This window comes from Bactrocera latifrons, unplaced genomic scaffold (assembly GCF_001853355.1).
Source record: "Bactrocera latifrons isolate USDA-ARS-PBARC rearing strain unplaced genomic scaffold, ASM185335v1 scaffold_0, whole genome shotgun sequence".
In the NCBI taxonomy this organism is placed as follows: domain Eukaryota; kingdom Metazoa; phylum Arthropoda; class Insecta; order Diptera; family Tephritidae; genus Bactrocera; species Bactrocera latifrons.
Genome location: NW_017534406.1, coordinates 11,738 through 34,145, shown reverse-complemented (window position 1 = coordinate 34,145; position 22,408 = coordinate 11,738). Strand labels below are relative to the sequence as shown.

Here is a 22,408-nt window from a genome sequence, read left to right as displayed (position 1 = left end):
AATTGTAGTTGCTGTCGTGTTTGTATTCCGTGTTTTCGATTTCGCTACCGATTCGAAAACTTACGGAACATCATACGCATCGTACAAAATAGCAATTATAGTACGTGTAGAGTCTTCCGGAGGCAACGCGCAGGATGCCACTGCTGCGGAGCCGATCAGCCCTGGAAAAACTTCGACAACAACAACAGTTACCGCAAGCACATCAACAACAACAGCTATACCAACGCCACCTAATGCTAATACCACAACCAGTCAACTACAACCATGTGCATCGATATGTTCTACAGAACAAAATTTCTCACCATTGGAACAAAACATTTCACCGAAGGTGAGTTCGCTCAAAAGAGACACAGGATCGCGATCCCATAAAAGATTACAATTTGGTTTCTTGCATCGGAAATGTATAAAGAATAAAAGTTTTATATTATATGAAGCTGGGAGATACAATTTTCCACGGGAAGCACCCGGATTTGTTACCTGTCATGGACTTTCATCGCAGTAACATTTTCCAAAATCAATCAAATCTTAATACAGTGGGAATAAAAGATTTATTTTTTTCTATAAAGAGTGAGGTTATATAGAACTTGACTCATTTGGATATTTCTCAGTGTACCAAAATTTTGTAGCAAGTATTATGCCTAGCAATCTACCGTTATGTTACATATCAAATACATAAATTACTTACTTAAACTCTAAATATTACACAATCATTATGTAATTTTTACCTCTTCTTTAAAGGGCTCTGAAAGGTTGGGACCTATAGTTTTTCCATCAACTCCTACTCAGCACATCGCAAATGCGACACCGAGTCCGACTACTCCACGTAAATCATCAGATTATCCACAGCAAGCGACAGGTGTCAGCATCAAAAGTGAAAACAATGAAAGTTTTCCAGCGCCAATGGTCTCTGCGGTGGCTGTGGTGGGCCCGGCAGTTGGCGGTGTTGGTAGTGGAGTCGGGAGCGGAGTACCATGCATGTCCCCAGTTGCGATGGCGCAACAGAATAAAGAAAGCGTTCCATTGGGAAAGAATAGTAGTCAAACTACTGCTCATTCAGTCGATGGAATGCCACCGGGATCGGGTGTTCATTCACCGATGGTTCAGACAGCAAGTTCAAGCGGGCCTCCAACACCTGCACACACGGTTACAATTACTAATGAAAAGCCATCGTCTAATTCAAGTGCGCAACAACAAATGCAACAGCAGCAGCAGCAAATGCAACAACAACATCATCAACAATTGCACTCACCACAACAGCAACCAACGGTGGCAGGAGTACAGCTGCAACCTAATCTGCCACCTCCTTTCTCCACTTCATCGCACCAGGTAAGGAAATGTTAATAAAGAAGACTCAAATAAGCTAGAAGAAATTTTTTTCAAAAACTAAATTAGTTTGATTTAAATTTACTACTATCGGACTAGTAATATTTTTTATGAATATAGGTTAACATTGAGCTAATTCGTAAAAAGGTGTATCATCTAATGGTTACACAATTATTTCAATACAAATTTAATGAGCTCACATTAGTAGAATTTACATCAGCCTAAATTTTCGTGGCGGTTTGTATGCTAATATGAGTACAACTTTTATTTACACAACTGTAAAGATACCAAAAATATACTTAATTTTGCTGATGAAATATTTTACTCAATAAATTTTTTCTCTGTTTATATTTTAGGTATCTGCGGAAACCAGAAATTTGGTCCAGTCCTCGCCTGCAGCCCAACATATTGACAGCCCGTTTGTTCCGAAGCTAGCAACAAATCCAGTTGGCGCACATCTGGTTACGTCGCCAATCAATGCCTCAATTCACGGTAAGAGTTTACCACCCACACAAGGTAACGGTGCACAATCTTCGGTAGCACCGATTTCAATGATGCCTGCACCAATTACTACTACGGTGACATCGGCGTCGGCCATCGGTAGCTTCGGAGTTAACAGCAGACTAGGTCCTGCACCACCTATGCACCATTTACAAAGTGGATTCTCTTCCGTGCAACCAACAAATGCTGGTGTGGGCGTAAAACCGATAGAAGTGACAGGTGCTACGGATGTGCCAATACCAAAAAGTATTGCCGCACCACCACCTGCGATGAATGGCTTCCTTCCCGCTTTCATAGCAGGTAGCGCATCAACGCAACAAAATAGTGTTCGTATTTCACCACACATGGGTCATATGGTACCAGTTACTAGCGGTATGCCGCCTATATCTGTTGTACCCATAACATCGACAACGACTGCGCCTATAACGGGTATTCCAGGATCTGTTACAAATTCGAATGTGACAATGTCTATGACAGTTACAGTGGCGGCCTCGTCAGCATCACTGACACCTATAACCATGTCGAGTATGCCGAAGGGTCCTTACGTGGTTAGCGCAACACCGGCAAGCACAATGTCAAGTAGTGCGTCAGCTCCCAATCATGGTATGTTTGTGCAAGCCAATCCAGCAATTGCTTTACCCGGTGCACCGCCAATGTTGGGCGGTGTTCCTAACGGTATGGCGCCAATGCTGATACATTCACCGTATCGTACGCCGTACCCGGGTTATCCATTATATGCGCCATACAGCGGTCTGCCACACAGTCCCTATCTGCCACCGGCCGTGCCATCACCCAATGCATCTCCTCGCACAATAGATACGCGTACGGGCAGGGAAATACAACCGGTAGCACCTTCGCCTAAAGTGATTTCAACCGGCATGCGTCCGGTGACTCCAGTGAGCAGCTCAACTGCGCCCTCAGCGGCGCCAGTTAGCTGTAGTGGTGGCACAACGATTGCCGCACCGCCACCGCCGGCGACTTTAACGTCGGTTCAGATACCAATGTCGGGTTTACCTCCAGGTTCGGTTACAGGTCCAGGTCCAGGCCAGCAGACTACGCATCTGCTGCATCATTTACCTTATGGAGCAAATCCACATGGACCGCCACAATCAGTGCCAAGTAGTGCAGGATTCCCAATGAGCATCGGAGCGCCAAATAATAGTCATGTTTACAGTAGTGGTGCCAATAGTAGCGGCAATAACACGAATACCACAACAACAGCATCAGCATCGGCGGCAAATGCAACGGCTTTAAGCAGTAATAGTAATAACAGTGGTAACAGTAGTAGTGGTGGTCACACTAGTGCTAGTGGTGTGTCTATAGGCGGTGGAAATACAACAATTCAATTACAACGTGGCGACAATTCCCATTTACTACCACCTCCACCGCCACATATGATTTCTCATCCAAACCTACCGCCTCCGCCCAGCCATGTGTCGGGAGGTCCGCACATGCCCCCCATACCACATATGCTAATGCATCCACAACATGGAATGTTGCGCGGAATTTCTCCCAGTACTGCCAACACGAACAGCAGTAATAATTCTTCACTACCGTTAATTGGTGGTCCTAGTTCTTCATCTGTGATTCAGAGAGTTATCTCCCCCAAAAGTGAAAATCCCAGCAGAGAGCGTGATATTGCGTACAGGTATACCACGATTTCTTACATTTTTTGCGCATTTGTTTACAATATCCTAATGGTGTTTACAGTATACCGCGCTCCGCGCCATCGATTAATACTCACAGCAGCGCCAGCAACAGTACACCAACAGGTGCTCCACCATACATGACAACTGCAGTTAGCAGCAGTAGTGTAGGGTCAGCCATGCCGGTACCCTATAATAGTAACACGGTTTCCGCTTTGCATACAATGCATTCGCATCCAACAACATCTCCACATCAACATATTGCCACACCGCCTAGTCTACCCTATCCACCAAAAAACACATTATGGCCCAGGTACGTCAAAACGAAAGAATTTGTCCATTATTGTTGGTTGCTTTTTCGATTTTAATAACAATAAAACTTTAGTTCATCGCTGCAATTAACACCATCAACGACGGCGACGATCAGCACGTCATCCACATCGAGTTTGGTAACGCGGCCAACACCGCCGCCGGCGCAACAACAATCATCATTGAATGTAGTTAATGCGTCGGCGGCTTCAAATGCCGCGGCGGCTGTTGCTGCTTCTATGCCTTCTAATTCAGCTTCGCCCCAAACAACGCACTCTGCCTCTGGAGCCGCTTCTACATTTCAGCCATCATTTTTCATTACTCCATTGCCACCTCCTCCACCCACAGTTTCTGCGTCAGCGATGAGCAGTAGCGCAACAACACCATCAGCAACGATGGCGATCTCTTCCGGAGCTAACACGATAACTGCACCTGGTGCAGCGCCTATTGGTGCTGTAATATCTTCATCTTCAGTATCCGCTTCGCAAACGACTGTGACAACGGCAACCAGTACGCCAGTAACAACATCGGCACCGCATCCCTTCTCAGCAGAATCTCTATTCCAAACTAGCAAAAGTAATTAAACACCCACAATTTAGCTTTTATATTTTATAAATATTACTACACAAACACTTTTTTTTATTAAATTTTTACTCCCCTATTACCCAAAAAAAAAAAAAACATTGGAATCATATTATACGCACTTGTATAACGTACACTAGATGATCAAGCCGATCTGTTGAGGCGTGAATTGGACAGCAGGTTTCTAGATCGTTCTGGTTTGGCTGTACAACCGCCGGCACAACCACCACCCTCCACGTACTTGCGTCAGGAGCTGCACCATCATCAGCACCAACATACACACCTACATCAGCATCAACAGCTTATCCCAGCCGCTTTGCCGGCCGCACTACCAGCTGCACCGCCCCCAGCACCGGCACCCATCTTCCCGCAATTATTCAAAGACATTCCAAAAATTGCGGCAGTGGAAACTCCGTTTTATCGCACCGGTATTGGTTTACCTGGCTATCCGGGATATAATTCAGGATTGCTACATCCCGGGCTAGGCGGAGCAACGCCTTTTATGCCGCCTGGTCACTTAACTTCATTCGCTCCAAAGGTAAAATTCTACATATTATTCAAAGCATGTTAAAAAAAAACTGCATAAATCGTTAATATTTATCATGCAATTTTGTCATGTGCATGCAATAACACATAAACAAATATACATACACAAGCTATGAATTGCCCTCTATTCAACTATCCACCAATCAACATGCATTCCTCTAACACTATTTCTCGTTTTCATGTTAATAATCATCATCATGTTACGTTTCGTATCCCACCAACCAAACAATTCAAAAATTTAGCCGCCACCGCCATCGTCGCCCTCCGCTAACACCAATGCCACGAACTCAAACAATCCACCAACGAATCTTGATTCCTCTAAATCCGCGAGGTTTACGGTATGTTTTTTTTTTCTTCTGAAGACCATACGTAGTAGCTTGAAATTGTAGAAAGTATTTTGTAAAAAGTATTTGTGTAGCGTAGAAAATTGATCCTCAGCTATAATTAACTAGAGTAAGGTTAATATAAAAAAGCTAGACAGCACTTTCACCAAAGAAATAATATAACCCCAAGTAATGTAGCAAAACTTGGAGTGAAAAGCAGTTAGAAAAAATCTATTAGTTATATATATAAGAAGATAGCAATCTGGATTTGGATATTCGTTGTTACTCTACCATTATCGCTGATAACCGCATATTCTGTATTGAAGTCTTAAAATTTACTTAAATAGCATAAACTAATTTTGAAAGACCACCATTTTGTAAAATTTTCGTATTGATTAATAAATATTCCTCAATCTATAATACAATAATTAACTACATAAAAAATTTAGTAGAAAGCTTGATATAATTAAACTTTAAAAGTGCAAAAAATATCAACTTTAGCGACCAAGGCCTTACCCTAAAAAAAAAATTTTTTTTTCAATGCAGAATTAATGAATTTCCAATGAAGTCACAAAATTTTTAAAAAAGTCATAGAAATTTTATTATTTAATACTACCGCTAATTAAATTATTCAAAATTTTAAAAATATGATTATTATATCGTTATACAATCATCAAGACTACTCGAAATACTAATAAGTTTGATTATTAATTTTTAGTCAACGGAAATAACGGGTTTTACAATAAGTGCGCTACCAAATTTTTTTTTTTGTAATAAAACAAAAACGTGTGAAAGTACATTCGATGTTTTATGTATGTTACTCTATATCTTGTGGCCACCACAGCCAGGCTTGCAGAAGTCATAGGCATAGACCAAAGACGTGTCGTAGCTTCAAAGGAAATATTATAACGGCCTCAAATCGACCGATATTCCAGCCTATCTATATCATCCAATTCGAGCCAAAAATATTCTGATATCATTGAGGGCCCATTCACAGTAACGTGCCGGTCTTGTACATAACGGAAGAAGTACGGCCCAATGACGCCGCTGACTCATCATCGTATTCTTATTTTTCGGTATGCGTTGGTGACTCTTTTAGTTCGTGTGGATTGCTGCCTGACCAATAACGTATATTTTGCTAATTGACGAAGCCATTCAACCAGAAATAGGCCTCATCGCTGAAGAAGATGATTTTTCGATGAAAATACGCACTGGAACATTTTGTATTGTGCCTGTGAATTAAAATTTTTTCACTAGACGCTTAATTGTTGATCTAATAGAACGTAATGCTCTTAAAGTTAAGGCTACTGACTTCGAATTTCGGAAGTAAATTATAATAATTTCGACTCGTTTTTGGATCATATGTAAAGACCACGATGAGATGGCAAACGTTATTGAAGAGAAATGTCAAAAGACCACTTTTTGAAGCGTTTCTTTTAAAAAACCCCGTTATATATACTTGATGGTTCTTTATGTTTAAGGTTACGATACTTCATCGAAAATATTTAGTTGTAAGCTAATAAATATTTGCAAAGTTGATTTTAACATCAAGGCCTATTTAAGAGATTTCAGTATGATATAATTTTATGCTGTTTAGACTCTCTCTCAAACAGTACTTCGTATTTAGAAAGTGGTAAGAAATATCTAAGGACTTAATTATTCTGGCTAGCAAGCAATCATCACATCGATGCATTAAACTGCCACTAATTCGTATTCCCAATAACTTCCATGCTACAATTTTCATTTCCTCACATGAAATTACATAGATAAAACACAAAAAAAAAAAATAATCATAATTTTAAAATTGTCAACAATTACAAAATTCGCTCATAACCTCACTTAATATTGTTAAACAGAAAACTGGTCGTTGGAATGCCATGCATGTGCGTATCGCGTGGGAAATTTACTATAATCAAAACAAGCAAAATCCTGATAAGTTGGCCAATACTCAGCTTGGTGGGGGAAATCCAGTGGGTGTAGTACCAGGTGGTGCTACTTCTTCTTTAAGCGCGGCCGGCACTGTTGGACCATCGCCTTCATCGGCAGTGACGTTAAGCGGCCTTAAAACATCGCCAGCGCTGTCGTTAAGTTCCGCCTCGCCACATTTGCTGCATCGTCCCGGTGAGCTGCCACCCGGTGCAATGGCGGCCTATGCGGGCGCTTTGCCTGGGCGTTCGCCATTCGAAACATCGCCATTATCGACGAGTTTCATAGGAGCACCACCCAGTCATATTGGTAATTAATTTAAATCAACACAACATACTTTATGAGCAACCAATCAATTATGGGACTATTTTTATTTCCTTTTTGATAGGCACTGCAGTTTCACCATACGGACGTTATGCTTCACCTTTTGGTTTCGGTCTATCACACTTCGGTTGTGAAACGTGGCGACCGTAAGTAAACTTTTGCACAACTATGTAATTGTAATGCTTCCAGAAATGGAAATTAATATATTTATTTTTATTAAAGGCTACAACGTACTGTCTCGTATCATCCTGGCGCTACCAGTGGTCCCATGTGGCCACTCAAACCAGATCCAGCACTGGACAATGCGCGCCGGGAGGCGGAGGAACGTGAACGTGAGCGTGAAATGCGTGATCGCGAACAGCGCGAACGAGAACGACAACGACGTGAACGTGAAGAACGCGAGCGTAAAGAAAAGGAAGAGAAATTGAAACGTGAACAACAAGAACGTGAGCGCGAACGAGAACGTGAACGAGAGCGTAAAGAACGTGAACGCCGTGAATTGGAACGACGTGAGTTGGAACGGGAACGCATGTTGCAGCAACAACGCATAAATGAGAGCAACAAACTATCGCAGGCGGCAGCTGCTGCTGCTGCTATGAACACAACGCAACGTGATCGTTCGCCACATCGCAATATCAACGATCCGCTGGGCGGGCCCAGCGTTGGCGAGATACGTATCAAAGAGGAACACCCGCGCACCAAAGAAGAACAAGACGCAATACTCATGCGCGCTTCAGTAGCTGCAGCCGCGGCGGGCGATGCACGTTATCATCAATCCATAGTGGTGGCGCAAGCTAGTGCGGCGGCTGCCGCTCATCATGCATCATTTATGGCCGGACGACATGGACCACATGCCGTAGGACCACCACCACCACATCTGGCACGTTCAATGATGCCACAAGCATTAGGCGGACCACCAATGACACATTTCGGCCCACCCGGCCCACCTGGTTGGCCAATGGATCCCTACCGTGATCCATATGCACCAATGCTACGTTACAATATAATGGAGGCGTTGCGTCACGAAGAAGAACGACAAAAAGTCGCCCTAAGTATGTATGCAGCGCAGTCAGCTGCCCATCTACGCGGTAAAGAGCCCAGTCCCATACCGCCACCGACAGTGGGTGGTCCTTTAGGGCCACCGCCGCCACCACCACATCATCGTATTCAACAGTCTTCACATCTTCAACAAACAGGTAGTGGGCCACCGCCACCTACGATCATCGGTAAGCCTCCAACGCTTGGGGGCATGCCACATCCGATTGCCGTCGACGGGCATCACCCCACAAAGAAGGAAGACGGTGGTCCGAATGTGGGCGTTAGTGGTATGCAAACAGCACCGTCGCCATCGGCACCGGGTCGATGATAAATAACAACTTATACATAAAATGTAAAGTTGACAAACGGTGATTGAAAGTTGCAAAATTTTGCTAATATTTTTGTAAATGTGTTTTTATTTTCTGCAAAACTTGATTGCTTTAGCTACAGTTACTTTTGATTGTTGGATATAGTTTAATGAGTAGCTGTTTGTATAAAGCCGAACCTCGTGTATATGTATATATATATATATACGCAATATTTATTCAAAAGTAATATATATGTATATGTATTAAAGATGTAAAGTTAATATCACTCAAGTGACGTATATGCAACAGAGGGATGTAACAATTATAAAGACTTTTGAATATCTTTCTTAAAAATAGCGTTATTCTACGAAGCGATTCGTAGACTTTTGCAACTGTATAATATTTAATTTTATTGTATAAAATATTTAAAAACAAATATAATATTAGCGGATGATATGTATGTATGAGAGGAAAGTATGAAGAAGCATACTATACATTAAATTTGTCAAAATACATATATAAATAATAACAAATCGCAGACTCGAACTTATGCATACTCGATATAACTTAGTGGTAAATAAAAACTTAAAGTAAAAATCCAAATTCACAAGTTGGCGGACATATGATACAAGATACAGACAGCATGTAAGATATTATAGGCGACCTGTCGAATTGCGGCGATAACAATTAGACGGACTTTACATATATATATGAAAACATACACAAACACCCATACACACACACACACATACCTGTCTCTTATACACATCTAGATGTGTATAAGAGACAGGATACAGACAGCATGTAAGATATTATAGGCGACCTGTCGAATTGCGGCGATAACAATTAGACGGACTTTACATATATATATGAAAACATACACAAACACCCATACACACACACACACATACACATATTTACATTTGTACGTACGGACACTTAACATGTGCAAGGAAAACTTTCAGAAAACAAAAACGGGAAACAAGTTAGTTTGTAATTGTATTAAAATTGCTAGTACATACGTAGGTTTATATACATTCATATATAATAAAATGCATAATAAAATTTAATTAGTACGTAAATTGTGAGCACACATCCCCGTGTATCCTTCCCACATCCGCTAATCCAAAAATTTCCACCATCTACCTAATGTATGCCCATAACTGCACCTAAAACAAAGTATATATACACATAAATATTTAGAGCATTTGTATTATTTGTATAATGATGGTATAAAGCAACAAATTATATATTAAATTTATAATTACAAAATTATTAAACTTAAGTAGCTTTACATTATTTATAAAAAATCCAAAATAAACTAAAAATTAAGAGGAAAGTGAATGAGTAAGATACATACACACAGCACGAGAAATATAACAAATAAAAAAGTAGAAAGGAACTAATTTGCATATTATGTAATGTAATAAACGGATATAAATTAAAGATAGAAACAATGCTAAAATATTATTAAAAAAAATAGTTTTATTTCGTTTTCATCCCTCACATCCTAACTTGTCCGTGTTTATATGACCAGAGGACCCTAAAAATTACAAAAATGTTTGGTGTATACACATACATTTACATACGCTTACTTTCCCCGGTATGGAAGATACTTGAGACCTTGCTACTCCCGACGTTTACTCGCCACCTGAGTCTACCTCATCAGCTTGGCTTCCGTAAAGTGCACAGAACTACCACAGCACTTAGCGTTATAAGCACCCAGATGGGTCATGGCATAATTAAAAGGCCACCTTGTGAGGGGATGACCCCCGTACCGTTGGACTTACAAAAGCATTTGACTCAGTCAATTATACAATCTGAGGACATTGAACAAACCCGCTCCTGCCTGAGCGGTCGTAAGTCATCCGTAATGTTTGGAGGTCAAAACTCTTAACTTAAGAAGAAGGAGTTATGTTCTCTTCTCGCTACTGTTTAAATTCTATATATGTATATTTGGACACTCGCCAACTACCAAAGAATTTCCATCACATTGTACGCTGATGATTGTACGAAATTGACGCCGAAAGCAAATTGCTATCTCTCCAAATTTTTTTTTTTCACGATATTCACGAACAACAATCAAATCGAACCTAACCGCCAAGCGAGCATTAGACCGTTACAACAAAAACTACAACAAATTCTCAATGTGAAATCATTCCCCTTCCGGTAGATTCCTGCGGGTACATGATGTCGTTCTTAAATTTATCTCAGCTTTGTTCAGCAACAGCCCTTCTCAACAACATAAGTCCCGAAAAACTAATAATGTTAAGCTGTACTAAATTTTCTTTCTTAATATCTTTAAGCGAGGTTTAATGTTTCATATTAAAGTAGGTACAAAATATTTTCGGTATCAACATTTCAACTTATCGGTACACATAAATGAATAAAAGAAAGTTGGCAACTCTACAGCAGTGCAGTCATCGCCACATAATAATCGGCTCTTGAAGAAGATTTGCTTTTCTAGCACAGTCAAAGTCGTAAACATTTTGTAAAACTATGGCGAATTTCATGCAAAATAGTGTTGTGAGCTATGCCTGCACCTGTGGCCTTTTAAATCCAATAACGAAACTATTTTTCTGTCGTCACTGTTTGAAGCTGAGGTGTGGTTTCTGTGTCTGCCATGAAGTGAGTAATTTTTTGCCCAATTTGGCAGAGTGGTTGCCTACACACACATTTATGTGCATTTGTATATATGATTGTGTTCAATAGGTGGACTCGCATTTCTGTTCCAATTGTTTGGAAAATATACCGTCATCGGAGGCAAAGCATAAAAAGAATTGCTGCACCAATTGTTTCAATTGTCCCTGCTGTCAGCATACTTTATCTGCGCGAGCCACAATGGTTGTGGTACCAAAGTAAGATAGAGTATATACATAAGTAATTGTTGAAAAACTTGATGTTGGGTTTGTTACAGGAAAACGGATGACTCTCCAAAGGAGGGAGAAGGTGATGGCGTTAAGGCCGTAACGAAGAAAATGTACTATCTCTCTTGTTTGGGTTGCCGTTGGACATCGCGCGACGTCGGCATACCTGATCAGAATGTTGGTTAGTAGGAATATATAAATAAACTGATGTATTTATGCTAGTACATATTTACACTCTTTTTAACAGCTACTGGTGCATGGCCAGAAAATGAATGCTCATACCAGACGCGTTTTAATGCATTGTTGGAATATTATCAGGCGGTCGTTTTACAAGACAAACAAGAGAAGCAGGAGTATTTAAGACGTAAAACGCCAAAAGCACACAAATTTCCATCCCTGACCGTATGTAAAAAAAATATAAAAACGAAAAAAAAAAAATTAATTGCAATACGATTTCATTTTAGGATCGCACCGGTTTGACGGTTTCGATGATACGTCGGCAAATCGGTTGGCCCGATAAAAACACTCAGAAGGCCAAGCCCGTGAATATCACGCCTTCTGTTGCTACAGATGAGCTTGAAGATCTACCCGCAGATGTTTTCACGCAGCCAATAAATTTGCGTAACGGTAAATAACTATAACTCAACTCATACCTGTAATATTTTTATAAACTCGTGCATTTTTTACAGTAAGCAATATTCAGCAACGCCATGGCCAACCATCCGATCAGCCATTCACTGTCAATAAGCTATATCCACAACGCAGAATTTTATGGATTAAACGTTCCTTGCGTTGCCGTCAATGTGAGCATAATGTGATTAAACCGGAATATCATCCAACTTCGGTGAAGTATCGCATACAGCTGTTCGCAAATTATCACGTTCCAGACGTTTTACTCGTGCGCAGTGAAGAAGCGTTGCATGCTGGAAAATCGGGTTCGATTATACTGAAGCTCACTAATCCAACAATGCACGACATGTCTATAAAAATAAAGGAATTACCAACGCTTGCTGAAGAATTGGAAATGATTGAAGAGTTTAAACTCGCTTGCAAAATTAAGGAAAACACAGCAACAAGTGTAGCTGCCGAATCGCTAAAATCAATAACAAGTTCGCCATCGTTGACGACCACCACACTTTCAAGACAAACATCACTTATTGAAGATCCACGCATTGTTCAACAAAAATCAAATGTCAAATTGAATAACAGCGAATTAAACTTTGTGCTCAATCAACGTGACGATTCCACTGAATTCGACGAAGATGTACAAACGCCACGCGAGGAACCAGAGTAATTTATTTATTCAAACGAAACATACAAAGAAATGCTGATATTTTTTATATTCATTTAAAGATTCATTATCTGGCGTAAATCGAATAAGGTCTCAATACGTCTCCCGTTCACAACCGACGAATCATTGGAAGTTGGCGATTTGGTGAAAGTGGGTTTCACAATGGAGTATACATATGTAAATACGGTGACCAACACCCCAACTTCTCATACGTTGAGTGCACGCGTGTTCATCGATGCCGGACAAATATTAGAATAAGTTAATTGTGAAATATGTATATTCTTAGAGCTAATTTTACAAAATGAATAACGCCAGTTGTGAGCTTAATGCCATTTTATTTTTGCAAATAACTTTGCTTTCTTGCAGTATTTTCAAAAGAATAACGGATCCTTCGATATTTATTATGTATGCATTATGCACCATTAGATGCATTGCAATCGATTATTTATGCTCAATAAATTGGCTGCTAAGTATTTTAGATTTTTATTTAGCTCGTTGACCTTAGTACATAAAATTTAGTTATTGAAAAGAGGTGGAGGTAATTTTAATAGATTTATATTTAATTAAATTTCATTAACCACGATGGGTACACATTTTCATAAATACTCCAAAACGCTGTGATATATGTATTTCAACATACATATTTCTTCTAATGCCTATTGATGGGTTCTTCAGTAAGCAATATCCAGCAGTTAGCATTAGGCATATAAAGGGTAGTAGAACAATTACAATAGAATATACATGGGACAGACAATACATTCATGTTATTGTAGTAGATTTTCTATCACTTTAGAAATGTTGATTACGACCACAACGTTGCACATAGCTTACAGTGCCATTTTCCTTCCTTCAATCGAGATCTCCACAGCACGTCTTGACGATTTCAAACGTTTGGCGTCCAAGAATTTTTTCATATGCTTTTCGAAACGATTTGGTTTACGCTTCGTCGACTGTAAATAAAAATTGTAAATAAATTTAGCAAATTATTGCAACAGTATTTATATTTTACACATACCGATGAAATTTCTCCTTCGACAGTTGATTTCGGTCGTACAACGTAGTCCTTATTTGACGGTAGGGGTACACGTGCACGGGCTACCCAACCAGGATCGCCTGGACGTAGTGGCTTTTCGTCAGAATTTGCAAAGGCAGAGTTTAAACCCTTTTTCTTGTTCGAAGATGTTGTAGGCTGCGGTTCTGGCGATTTCTGTCGACGTGGCATTTGTGCTAAGTCGCGCTCTTGTCGTTCTTCCTTTGACATCGCCTTAAAATCGCAACTCAAATTGAAAATCGGTCGTGCCCATTCTGATATTAGACGGCCAGCACGTTCACGATTTGGCTTTGTCTCTTGTGGATGCTTATATAAGTACATGACAGCTTTTCCTATTCCCGATTGTTTCAAATAACTTCTATCAATAGTGGGAAACTAAAAAATAAAAACAAAATAAACCAATACTTTACCATTATAGTAATATTGGAAAAATAATTAGCTTACATCTGCTAGTAATCTTAAAATGCTGTCACGTATTTGGACACAGGGTAAACTTCTGTTTGGTAGTGGTGCCAACCAATCCGTTAACACGTTCAATATGTTGTGTTCCAGAAAGGCCAATTGTAAGTCCTTCTTAATAAGCTGTGACATAACCATCTTTAGCATTGAAATCTTTTTCGTTGCGGGTCTGCCTTCCATGTTCAATTGACGGTCTTCATCTGCTGCATTTTTCATGCCGACAATCAACTGATCGATTAGGTCGTCATTATCATTTATCAAGCTAATATCACGCTTCCGACGACGTACTCGCTTTTCTTCCTTTTTACGTAGTAACATGGCATCAAAGTCCGAGACGAAGTTATCATTCCTTAAAATCCAAATTATTTGTAAGAAATATTTATAATTTACAAGGTAATTATATCTGATACATACTCTCGGCTATCGTCAATCGGTATATTTTCATCATCAGAACTTTCATCGGCTTTTTTCTGAGCAGACTCGCCTTCATTACCCTCGGTAACTGCTTTATCTTTCTCCTCCTCTTCGTCCTCATTATCTGTGTCTGTTATTTTTGCGCGCTTTTGTGTAGTCGAAGGACTTTCATCTTTAATATAAATAATTGATTTATAAATCGTATAATTCTAGTTCCTCGAAGTAGACTTACCCTCAGAATCGCTTAGAATATTTCTTTTTTTACTCTTCTTGACAACGGAAGGCGATCGTGAATGACTCCTCGAACGCGATCTAGATACTGATCTGGAGTGGCTACGTGATCTCGATCTGGAGCGTGCAACTGAGGCAGATCGGGATCTAGATCTAGACTTAGAGTGGCTGCGACTCCTACTTCGGCTACTACGACTTCCAGATCTGCTGCGAGATCTTGCTGAACCACTACGCGAACGACGGGATCCACTACGTGAGCGAGTACCACTCCTTGACCGACGAGAACCACTGCGCGATCGTCTGGACCCACTACGAGATCGGACAGAGCCACTTCGTGACCTCCTAGAACCACTGCGTGATCGTCTTGAACCACTGCGCGATCGTCTTGAACCACTGCGTGAGTGATATGAACCACTGCGCGATCGTCTTGAACCACTTCGGGATCTTCTTGAACCGCTGCGTGAACGTTTGGAACCACTACGTGATCGGATTGAACCACTTCGAGAACGTCTGGAACCACTGCGCGATCGCACGGATCCACTACGAGAGCGTCTAGATCCACTCCGTGATTGGCCGGATCCACTATGAGAACGGCGTGAACCACTGCGAGAACGTACAGATCCACTGCGCGAACGATGAGAACCCGTCCGCGAACGACGCGATCTACTTCGTGATTTTCTTGAGCGGCTGCGAGAACGAATCGATCCACTATGCGAACGGCGTGATCCACTGCGGGAACGTCTCGATCCACTTCGGCTTCGTCTTTTTGAACCACTTCGAGATCGAATCGAGCCACTCCGTGATCTGGATCGTTCTATGGAACCTCTATTTCTGTCCTTATTCCTTGATTTGCTTCTTGCGTCTTTTATGGAACCATCTTTAGATGCAGCACTTACACTTCTACTACGGCTACGGCTAATTCTATTGCTTTCTGTGCTAATTTCAGCTGGCACATTATTAGTGTTTGGACTGCCACTTCGACTACGGCTTTTTGTTCTTGGGCTATTTTTATTTATATTTTCAGTTTCTACTTTTTCGTTAATAGCATCTGATTTAGTGGGAGACGCTGGTGTTTGAGGGCTTGCCGAGCGTGACTTCGTTGACTTCTCTGCAGTCTTATCAATAACACTGGGGCTGTGGGTAATTTCTTGATTCTCCAGATTTTCTTTATTTGTTGTTTTTATGGCTGCGTCATCTACATTATTTTCCGGATTTGGGAGACCACCTTCGGATTCTATAACCTTTTCAGGAAGCGTTAATGTGCTAGTGCCATTAACAATGGGTTCAACTGTTCCATTAGAAACTTCTATAAAAGATATTAGAAATGTGTAAAACTTTTGTGAAAAGAAACTTAACCTCACTTATAGCTTACACGTCTATATATGTACGTATATTCGATTCTCTTACCGTTTTCAGTAGTTTCCATTGTTCTAATAATATATTTACTGGCTACACCGAATAAAACGGTTCAAGCCTTTATTTTTATCACGTTCCCAGCAAATTCACGTTATTCTTGGCTTATATCGCGAGGTGAAAATTGACGCATCCCGACACAAACAATTATAAAATATTATTAGGAATGATTGAGGCGACATTTAAATAATCGATAACAGTTCGAATTAATTTCAAATATGTCAATTAAAGGGTGCTCACGAGCTTTATCGCCATTAATACAAATGTTTTTTAAGTAAATTAAATATTTTTATATAAAATAAAAATATCTATAATAAATTATAGAATTATTTTAAGAAATATTATGAAATATTGATATTATGTGTTAAATTATTATTTTGTTAATATATTTCTGATTGATAAAAAATAATAAAACATTTCGAACAACGTGCGAAAGCTCGATAATGTACTTTATTGCAAAGGATGGCAGCGCTGTGCGATGCACCTCAACATTAGCGACATTTGGAATTACTTACTTTATCATTAAAAAAAATAATACAAAATTACGTTGCGAAATATTGTTAAGGATGAGCTATCGTGGTATTCCAGCTGGATATGAAGACGACCCGGACTTTAGTTGTATCTCCGATATGGTGCAGAAAATAACCGTCGTACCAGATATAACTATTGCTGCTGGGCTGAATAACGAAAACTTCGATCGCACCCTCAGCGCCGACGTCGACAACTGGTTTCAGAACTACAAAGAGCAATGGAATTCATGTAAGTATATTTTTTTTATAAAAAATTAATAGTTTCACAATATATTTAAAAAACCCAGACACAAAACAGATATAAAAATACAATATCAAAAACTACATAACTACATATATAATTTGTCTAGACAAACGCACCCCTTCTGCTCAACACAATCTCAAAGTGATGCTCCACAGAGATCCAGATCCTCTCTTGCTTGCCTTAAAGTTGTTTGCAAATTGTCCAGGATGTAATAATTTAAAAAACAAAAACTTGGCGTTATTTAGTAAGACTTGTCTTTAACATATTTTAGCTGTGTCTTAATCAAACTCTATAATATGTATGTAGTACTGGAAACCATTTGTGACCTCCATACACAATATCCAGAGATATCAGCTAAATGTTCTGACAACACGCGCATTGTTGCTTTCAACTTTGTGAAGACTTGCGGTATAGTATCGCTATATAAATCTGTGATGATCACGTATCAACTGAATAAAATATGTGAAATGTTGGTGCCTAAAATAAAGGAATTAATAAGACAAGGACACTTCAAAGATGTATATTATTAAATATAATTAAAATATTTACACAAATAGTTAATTGCAAATTTTTACAGGCTGCGTATTGGACGATAAACTTGCAAATTACTCACCTTTTTGGCATTTTCGATATTATATTCCCATTAATATTACAAGATAAAGTGCCACTGGCAGAGATGTATCTTAATGCTGCTAAGGATTTAGCGTTGCCCACTGTACAATTCCTTGACTCCTTACTGGATAAACAAAAGACTGTATTTGAACATTGTGATGAAATATTAACGTAAGTTTAAAGCCCTTAAATTGTACTATAGCTTTATTCACAAATTCACTGACTAAATGTTTTTATCTTATAGAAAATATGAGTACAAAGACGTCAAACATACTGTTTTAACGTATCGCCCAATGTCCAAGCTAGTCACACGCTTGGCGAAGACATACAAAATTGACAGCCATTTTACACCCAATCTCAATTTCACAAAGGCTTGCTCTTATATGCATTTCTTATGGCACAAATATCGCGATGGCGGCATGAGTTGTGATGCATATCGTGAACTGGCACGTGATGCCGCCAGTACCAAGCCATTACAAATGGACTTGATAACCAATGTAGCCTCATATGGCGATTTTGACGAAGTGAAATATTGGATAAATTATTTTAACATACCACTGGAGGAAATAGCAGACGATATACGCGAGGATTTGAAACGGCACCAACCTTCAGAAAACAGCGATGAAATTGAGATGCTAAATATCAGCAGCAGCAGTGAAACTACAAGTGCCGTAAATAACGGAGGCGCCACTAACAAATCAAAACGTGCAAATGCAACTATACCTAATAATTATTTAACGTTAGCACTACCCATTGACTGTGTTATATTAATCGATGATCGTGCGAAATTTCATGAAATGTTAGAATACTTACAAGGACAATTACTTATCGCATTCGATTCCGAGTGGAAGCCATCGGTTTGTAATGAAAACGTTATATCGCTGTTACAGATAGCTACCCCGTATCGCGTTTACTTATTGGATTGTCTATCTTCACAACTTAGCGATGAGTTATGGCAACAGCTCGGTCAACGAGTGTTCAACAATTTAGAGATTTTGAAAGTTGGGTTTTCCTTACATCAAGATTTGCGTATGTTACACAAATCATTGCCGCTACAATTAAATTTGAATGCGAAAACCTGCTACTTGGACTTGCGTGAATTATGGAGGCGACTTAAGTATCTACAAATTGTCAAATTTCCATTCGGTTGTGGCTCAAACTCCGGTGGCAGTTTGTGTGCATTAACTGAATTGTGTTTGGGTAAAAAATTGGACAAATCAAATCAGTGTTCCAATTGGGCCAATCGACCGCTGCGTCACGACCAAATTGTTTATGCGGGTAAATAAATGAAATATTTTTGTTTGAAAAATGCTGAAAATACACGCTTAATGTAGTGTTTTAAATTAAATTTAATTCAAATTATACCAATTTAATGTATACTTACTCCCGTGCAGCGTTGGATGCGCATTGTTTGCTGCAAGTGTACCAAGTAATTGTGGAGATTCTTTTAGGCATAGGCCTGGATTTGGACGAGGTAGTAAACGAGGTGACAACTGGTAAAACTGGTTACTTATTCCGCATGAAACGTGCTTTCACGGAACACAACAATGAAAGCAGCACATCTGTGCCCGCCAAAGGCAATATAGCTAAAGTTCCTGTTGTCAGCGCTAACCTTGCTGGGTAAACGCATGCATATTGCACATATGTACATTTGTTTATAAGTGTGTTAATAATAAATTCTCTATATTTAATGAAACAATTTAGCACAATTAGCACAAAATTCATCTGCGATAGAATGTTATATGGCCTCTCCAAGGAGCTACGCAAATTAGGCATTGACTGTATGGAAATAATCAAAGATAATTTGAGCCACTATGTGAATATAGCCAAAAGAGAGAATCGTTATGTACTCACAAGGGACACGCGTTATGACTTATTCCTCAAAATATTGCCACAAACACAATGTCTGCTAATACCGAATGATACCAGCGTAGAGCAAGTGTTGAATATAATACGACTATTGGATATAAAAATCTACGAGAACAATCTATTTACACGCTGCTTACATTGCAATAGTAATGAATTTATTTTGGCACTGAGGCATGAATTGCAGGTTATGTGCTATGGACAGGCTTTGGATGACGTCAAGGAGTTGAGTGCCGGCAATGTATCGCCATATGAACGCACATTTAACTTATGTACGTATATACAAATATATAAAGCTACTGTTTAAATTTCATACCGTATTTTAGTAAATGTGAACCAAGATGTTTTGAAATCAAAAACCACCTATCGTGGCAAGCCGATCAAGCTGAACCGCATTAACTCTCATATATTGCGTTCTAAAGAACACTTTTATATATGTGATGTAAGTATTGCTAAATATATAAAGGAATTTGAAATTTTTTCATAATAAAGGTATTTTCAGAATTGCGGTATTTGCACTTGGGATGGTGCGCATTCACTACATGACAGTGTAATGGATTTAATTCTTTACAAAAACTGCGAAACTGATACTGCTGCTGGATTTTAAGCGTGGAAATCTTGTGACTGACATTTTTTGCATTGAGTGGTATTAAGTTAACACTATAAACATTATTATTACTGCTTTTTTTTTTTTAATTATTTTTTAGTTACCGAATATATCGAGCTTTAACCGTCAAAATAGCGGACACAAAATATTATTTCACTGTACCATGCATTTACATTTTGGTAACGACGAACGTAGCCATTGTGAAATTGTGAGGTTATGTTTGTAAATAAGTTTGCATATTAAAAAAGGTGTTATAGGTTTAGAAGCAAGTTTAGAAATTGTGCGGTTAGGTTTGTAAACAAAATTTCCTAATAAAAGTATCGGTAATATAGGTTTAGAAACAGGTGTAGACGACAGAAAAGTATGATTTAAATGTTATTTTTTTGCGAAGTAACAAGAGTAACAAAAAAAATCTACATTCACCATGTATTTTTTAATTAAAAAAAAAAAATTGGAATTAAAAAATTAAAATTTATTTTGTGATTGAAAATGTTTGAATTAAGAATTGAGCATTTAATTTTTATTTGCAACTCTGTTTACCACTACCTTTAACATCAAAGAGCAACGCTTCCTATACATTTCAAATTATTATGAGTCTGAACTTAGTTGTAAGCCTCAAGTGGAGCAACTATCAGTTGTAAACCGAGTTATTTTTTTTTTTTGCCAGAAATGCGTTCATAGTTTTACCATTTGCATGAACAAATATATTTTATCACCCAGACGCAGCGACTTACCTACATCAAAATCAAAATAATTTTTAAATAATAAATATAATGTATAGAATTTAGGCGGAAAATTTTATCTGAATCTGATTGACTTACGTTATTTAGCCGGTCAAAGTTCGATATAAGTATCATTATATATACACATACCTACGTAACCATATATTTGACCCTGTACGTCTATCTTTGTATTTTTAGACTTGATAAGAATCATTTATTTTCATCATCCAATTAAAATTGTATACCTAATCATATTATTAAATTAGTACAAAATCAACAATATTACAAATAATTCAAAGTACATTGAAATGAATTGAGAGTACATGAAAGAAACGAAATACAAATTGATTAATATACATTTGTATGTGTGTATGTTAGTCTGTACGTTCAATATAGCCGTAACAATTTATTAGAATGCAATAAGCTGGTATGAAAATCTCAAAACCCTTAAGACGTATGTGTCTGTAATAAATGAATTTAATAAAATATATGTTAAAATTGACATTTTAGTTTATTTCCATTTGGTTCGTTCGCACTCGTAAGTAAGAAGACTTTATAAGTGAATGAAGTGCACAAAGAAGATATAGTATTATATTAATATATACTATTATACATATGTATGTATGTACTTACATATGTCGATTTTTTCATGTCTAGACCTTAAAATCTCTTCTTCACTCTTCGGGTCAACAACCGTAACATAAATAGCAGCAATACGTGCTTCAAGTCGTTCATTAAACAATTCCGAGCACATTTGAACACTGTTCAGAAATATGAGCAAAGTAAAAACAAAGCTACATTTGTAGAAACATATGTATGTATGTAAGTACATATGTATAACCATTATGAATTCAATTGTGCATATACTAAACATATATTTATGAAATTAACCCAAACAAGTAAGGAAAGGCTAAGTTTGGTTTAATCCAACTTACATATTGGCCGATATGTGGGATATATAGTCACACGGAAGTTCGATTTGTAGCTTTTAACAAACCCGTTACATGGGGTGTGAGAGGGTTATAATCCGAATTTACTCATTTTTACAGATTTTGTAGGGACGGATTTGTTCTGAGCAAATTCGGTTATTATTACTTAAATGGTTCCATTAAATTTGGGTGGTGCGGCACTTACTTTCTAAACAAATTTTCAACCGCAGACGCGTGACATGTTTTATCTTATTGTGGAGCACGTTATAGATCTTCGATTAATGACATTTTATATGTATTGGGGTATTGGTCTGATTCCGCCTATATAATGTCTATAATAACTGAA

The 22,408-nt window shown here is 38.6% G+C and overlaps 4 protein-coding genes across 8 annotated transcripts in view; 3 read left to right on the top strand and 1 right to left on the bottom strand.

Annotated features, from left to right (window-relative positions):
* The window catches only part of LOC108971672 (mucin-5AC), a 29,456-nt gene extending 19,995 nt beyond the window's left edge, over window positions 1-9,461 (top strand). For 4 of the 5 annotated variants that reach the window (XM_018938096.1, XM_018938018.1, XM_018938178.1 and 1 more), the window contains exons 7-15: window positions 739-1,326; window positions 1,680-3,472; window positions 3,535-3,783; window positions 3,856-4,355; window positions 4,502-4,899; window positions 5,150-5,245; window positions 7,087-7,465; window positions 7,545-7,626; window positions 7,703-9,461. In XM_018938096.1, coding sequence (XP_018793641.1) covers window positions 739-1,326; window positions 1,680-3,472; window positions 3,535-3,783; window positions 3,856-4,355; window positions 4,502-4,899; window positions 5,150-5,245; window positions 7,087-7,465; window positions 7,545-7,626; window positions 7,703-8,846 — 5,229 coding nt within the window. In that variant the 3' untranslated portion in view covers window positions 8,847-9,461. The remainder of the gene's footprint in view (window positions 1-738; window positions 1,327-1,679; window positions 3,473-3,534; window positions 3,784-3,855; window positions 4,356-4,501; window positions 4,900-5,149; window positions 5,246-7,086; window positions 7,466-7,544; window positions 7,627-7,702) is intronic. The other variant, XM_018938261.1, reaches the window with a different exon arrangement.
* Window positions 9,462-11,228: 1,767 nt separating this feature from the next.
* LOC108975493 (dynactin subunit 4) lies at window positions 11,229-13,457 on the top strand. Its single transcript, XM_018944036.1, has 7 exons — window positions 11,229-11,454; window positions 11,539-11,684; window positions 11,744-11,874; window positions 11,941-12,095; window positions 12,158-12,320; window positions 12,383-12,983; window positions 13,047-13,457. Exons 1-7 carry the CDS (start codon window positions 11,326-11,328, stop codon window positions 13,240-13,242), a joined length of 1,521 nt encoding a protein of 506 aa, XP_018799581.1. The 5' UTR covers window positions 11,229-11,325; the 3' UTR covers window positions 13,243-13,457.
* A 304-nt stretch (window positions 13,458-13,761) lies between these two features.
* Window positions 13,762-16,707, bottom strand: LOC108975413 (IWS1-like protein). Its single transcript, XM_018943925.1, has 6 exons — window positions 16,547-16,707; window positions 15,141-16,445; window positions 14,909-15,080; window positions 14,480-14,843; window positions 14,000-14,410; window positions 13,762-13,934 (listed from the first exon to the last, which is right to left on the bottom strand). The coding sequence occupies exons 1-6, from the start codon at window positions 16,563-16,565 to the stop codon at window positions 13,812-13,814; spliced, it is 2,394 nt and encodes a 797-aa protein (XP_018799470.1). The 5' UTR covers window positions 16,566-16,707; the 3' UTR covers window positions 13,762-13,811.
* A 315-nt stretch (window positions 16,708-17,022) lies between these two features.
* Window positions 17,023-20,735, top strand: LOC108977467 (exonuclease mut-7 homolog). The gene is made up of 9 exons (XM_018947199.1): window positions 17,023-17,311; window positions 17,433-17,570; window positions 17,633-17,844; window positions 17,904-18,109; window positions 18,183-19,216; window positions 19,333-19,558; window positions 19,643-20,076; window positions 20,131-20,246; window positions 20,307-20,735. Exons 1-9 carry the CDS (start codon window positions 17,119-17,121, stop codon window positions 20,409-20,411), a joined length of 2,664 nt encoding a protein of 887 aa, XP_018802744.1. The 5' UTR covers window positions 17,023-17,118; the 3' UTR covers window positions 20,412-20,735.
* Window positions 20,736-22,408: the final 1,673 nt, after the last annotated feature.

Bases quoted from the DNA above. Each gene is read 5' to 3' on its own strand.
- LOC108977467 (XM_018947199.1), top strand. From the start codon at position 17,119: ATGAGCTATCGTGGTATTCCAGCTGGATATGAAGACGACCCGGACTTT. The intron at 17,845-17,903 runs GTATATTATTAA...AAATTTTTACAG, and splicing joins GACAAGGACACTTCAAAGAT to GCTGCGTATTGGACGATAAA. The intron at 19,217-19,332 runs GTAAATAAATGA...ACTCCCGTGCAG, and splicing joins CGACCAAATTGTTTATGCGG to CGTTGGATGCGCATTGTTTG.
- LOC108975493 (XM_018944036.1), top strand. From the start codon at position 11,326: ATGGCGAATTTCATGCAAAATAGTGTTGTGAGCTATGCCTGCACCTGT. The intron at 12,321-12,382 runs GTAAATAACTAT...CATTTTTTACAG, and splicing joins GCCAATAAATTTGCGTAACG to TAAGCAATATTCAGCAACGC. The intron at 12,984-13,046 runs GTAATTTATTTA...ATTCATTTAAAG, and splicing joins ACGCCACGCGAGGAACCAGA to ATTCATTATCTGGCGTAAAT.
- LOC108975413 (XM_018943925.1), bottom strand. The intron at 15,081-15,140 runs GTAAGTCTACTT...TTTATATTAAAG, and splicing joins TATTCTAAGCGATTCTGAGG to ATGAAAGTCCTTCGACTACA. The intron at 14,844-14,908 runs GTATGTATCAGA...TTGGATTTTAAG, and splicing joins CCGATTGACGATAGCCGAGA to GAATGATAACTTCGTCTCGG.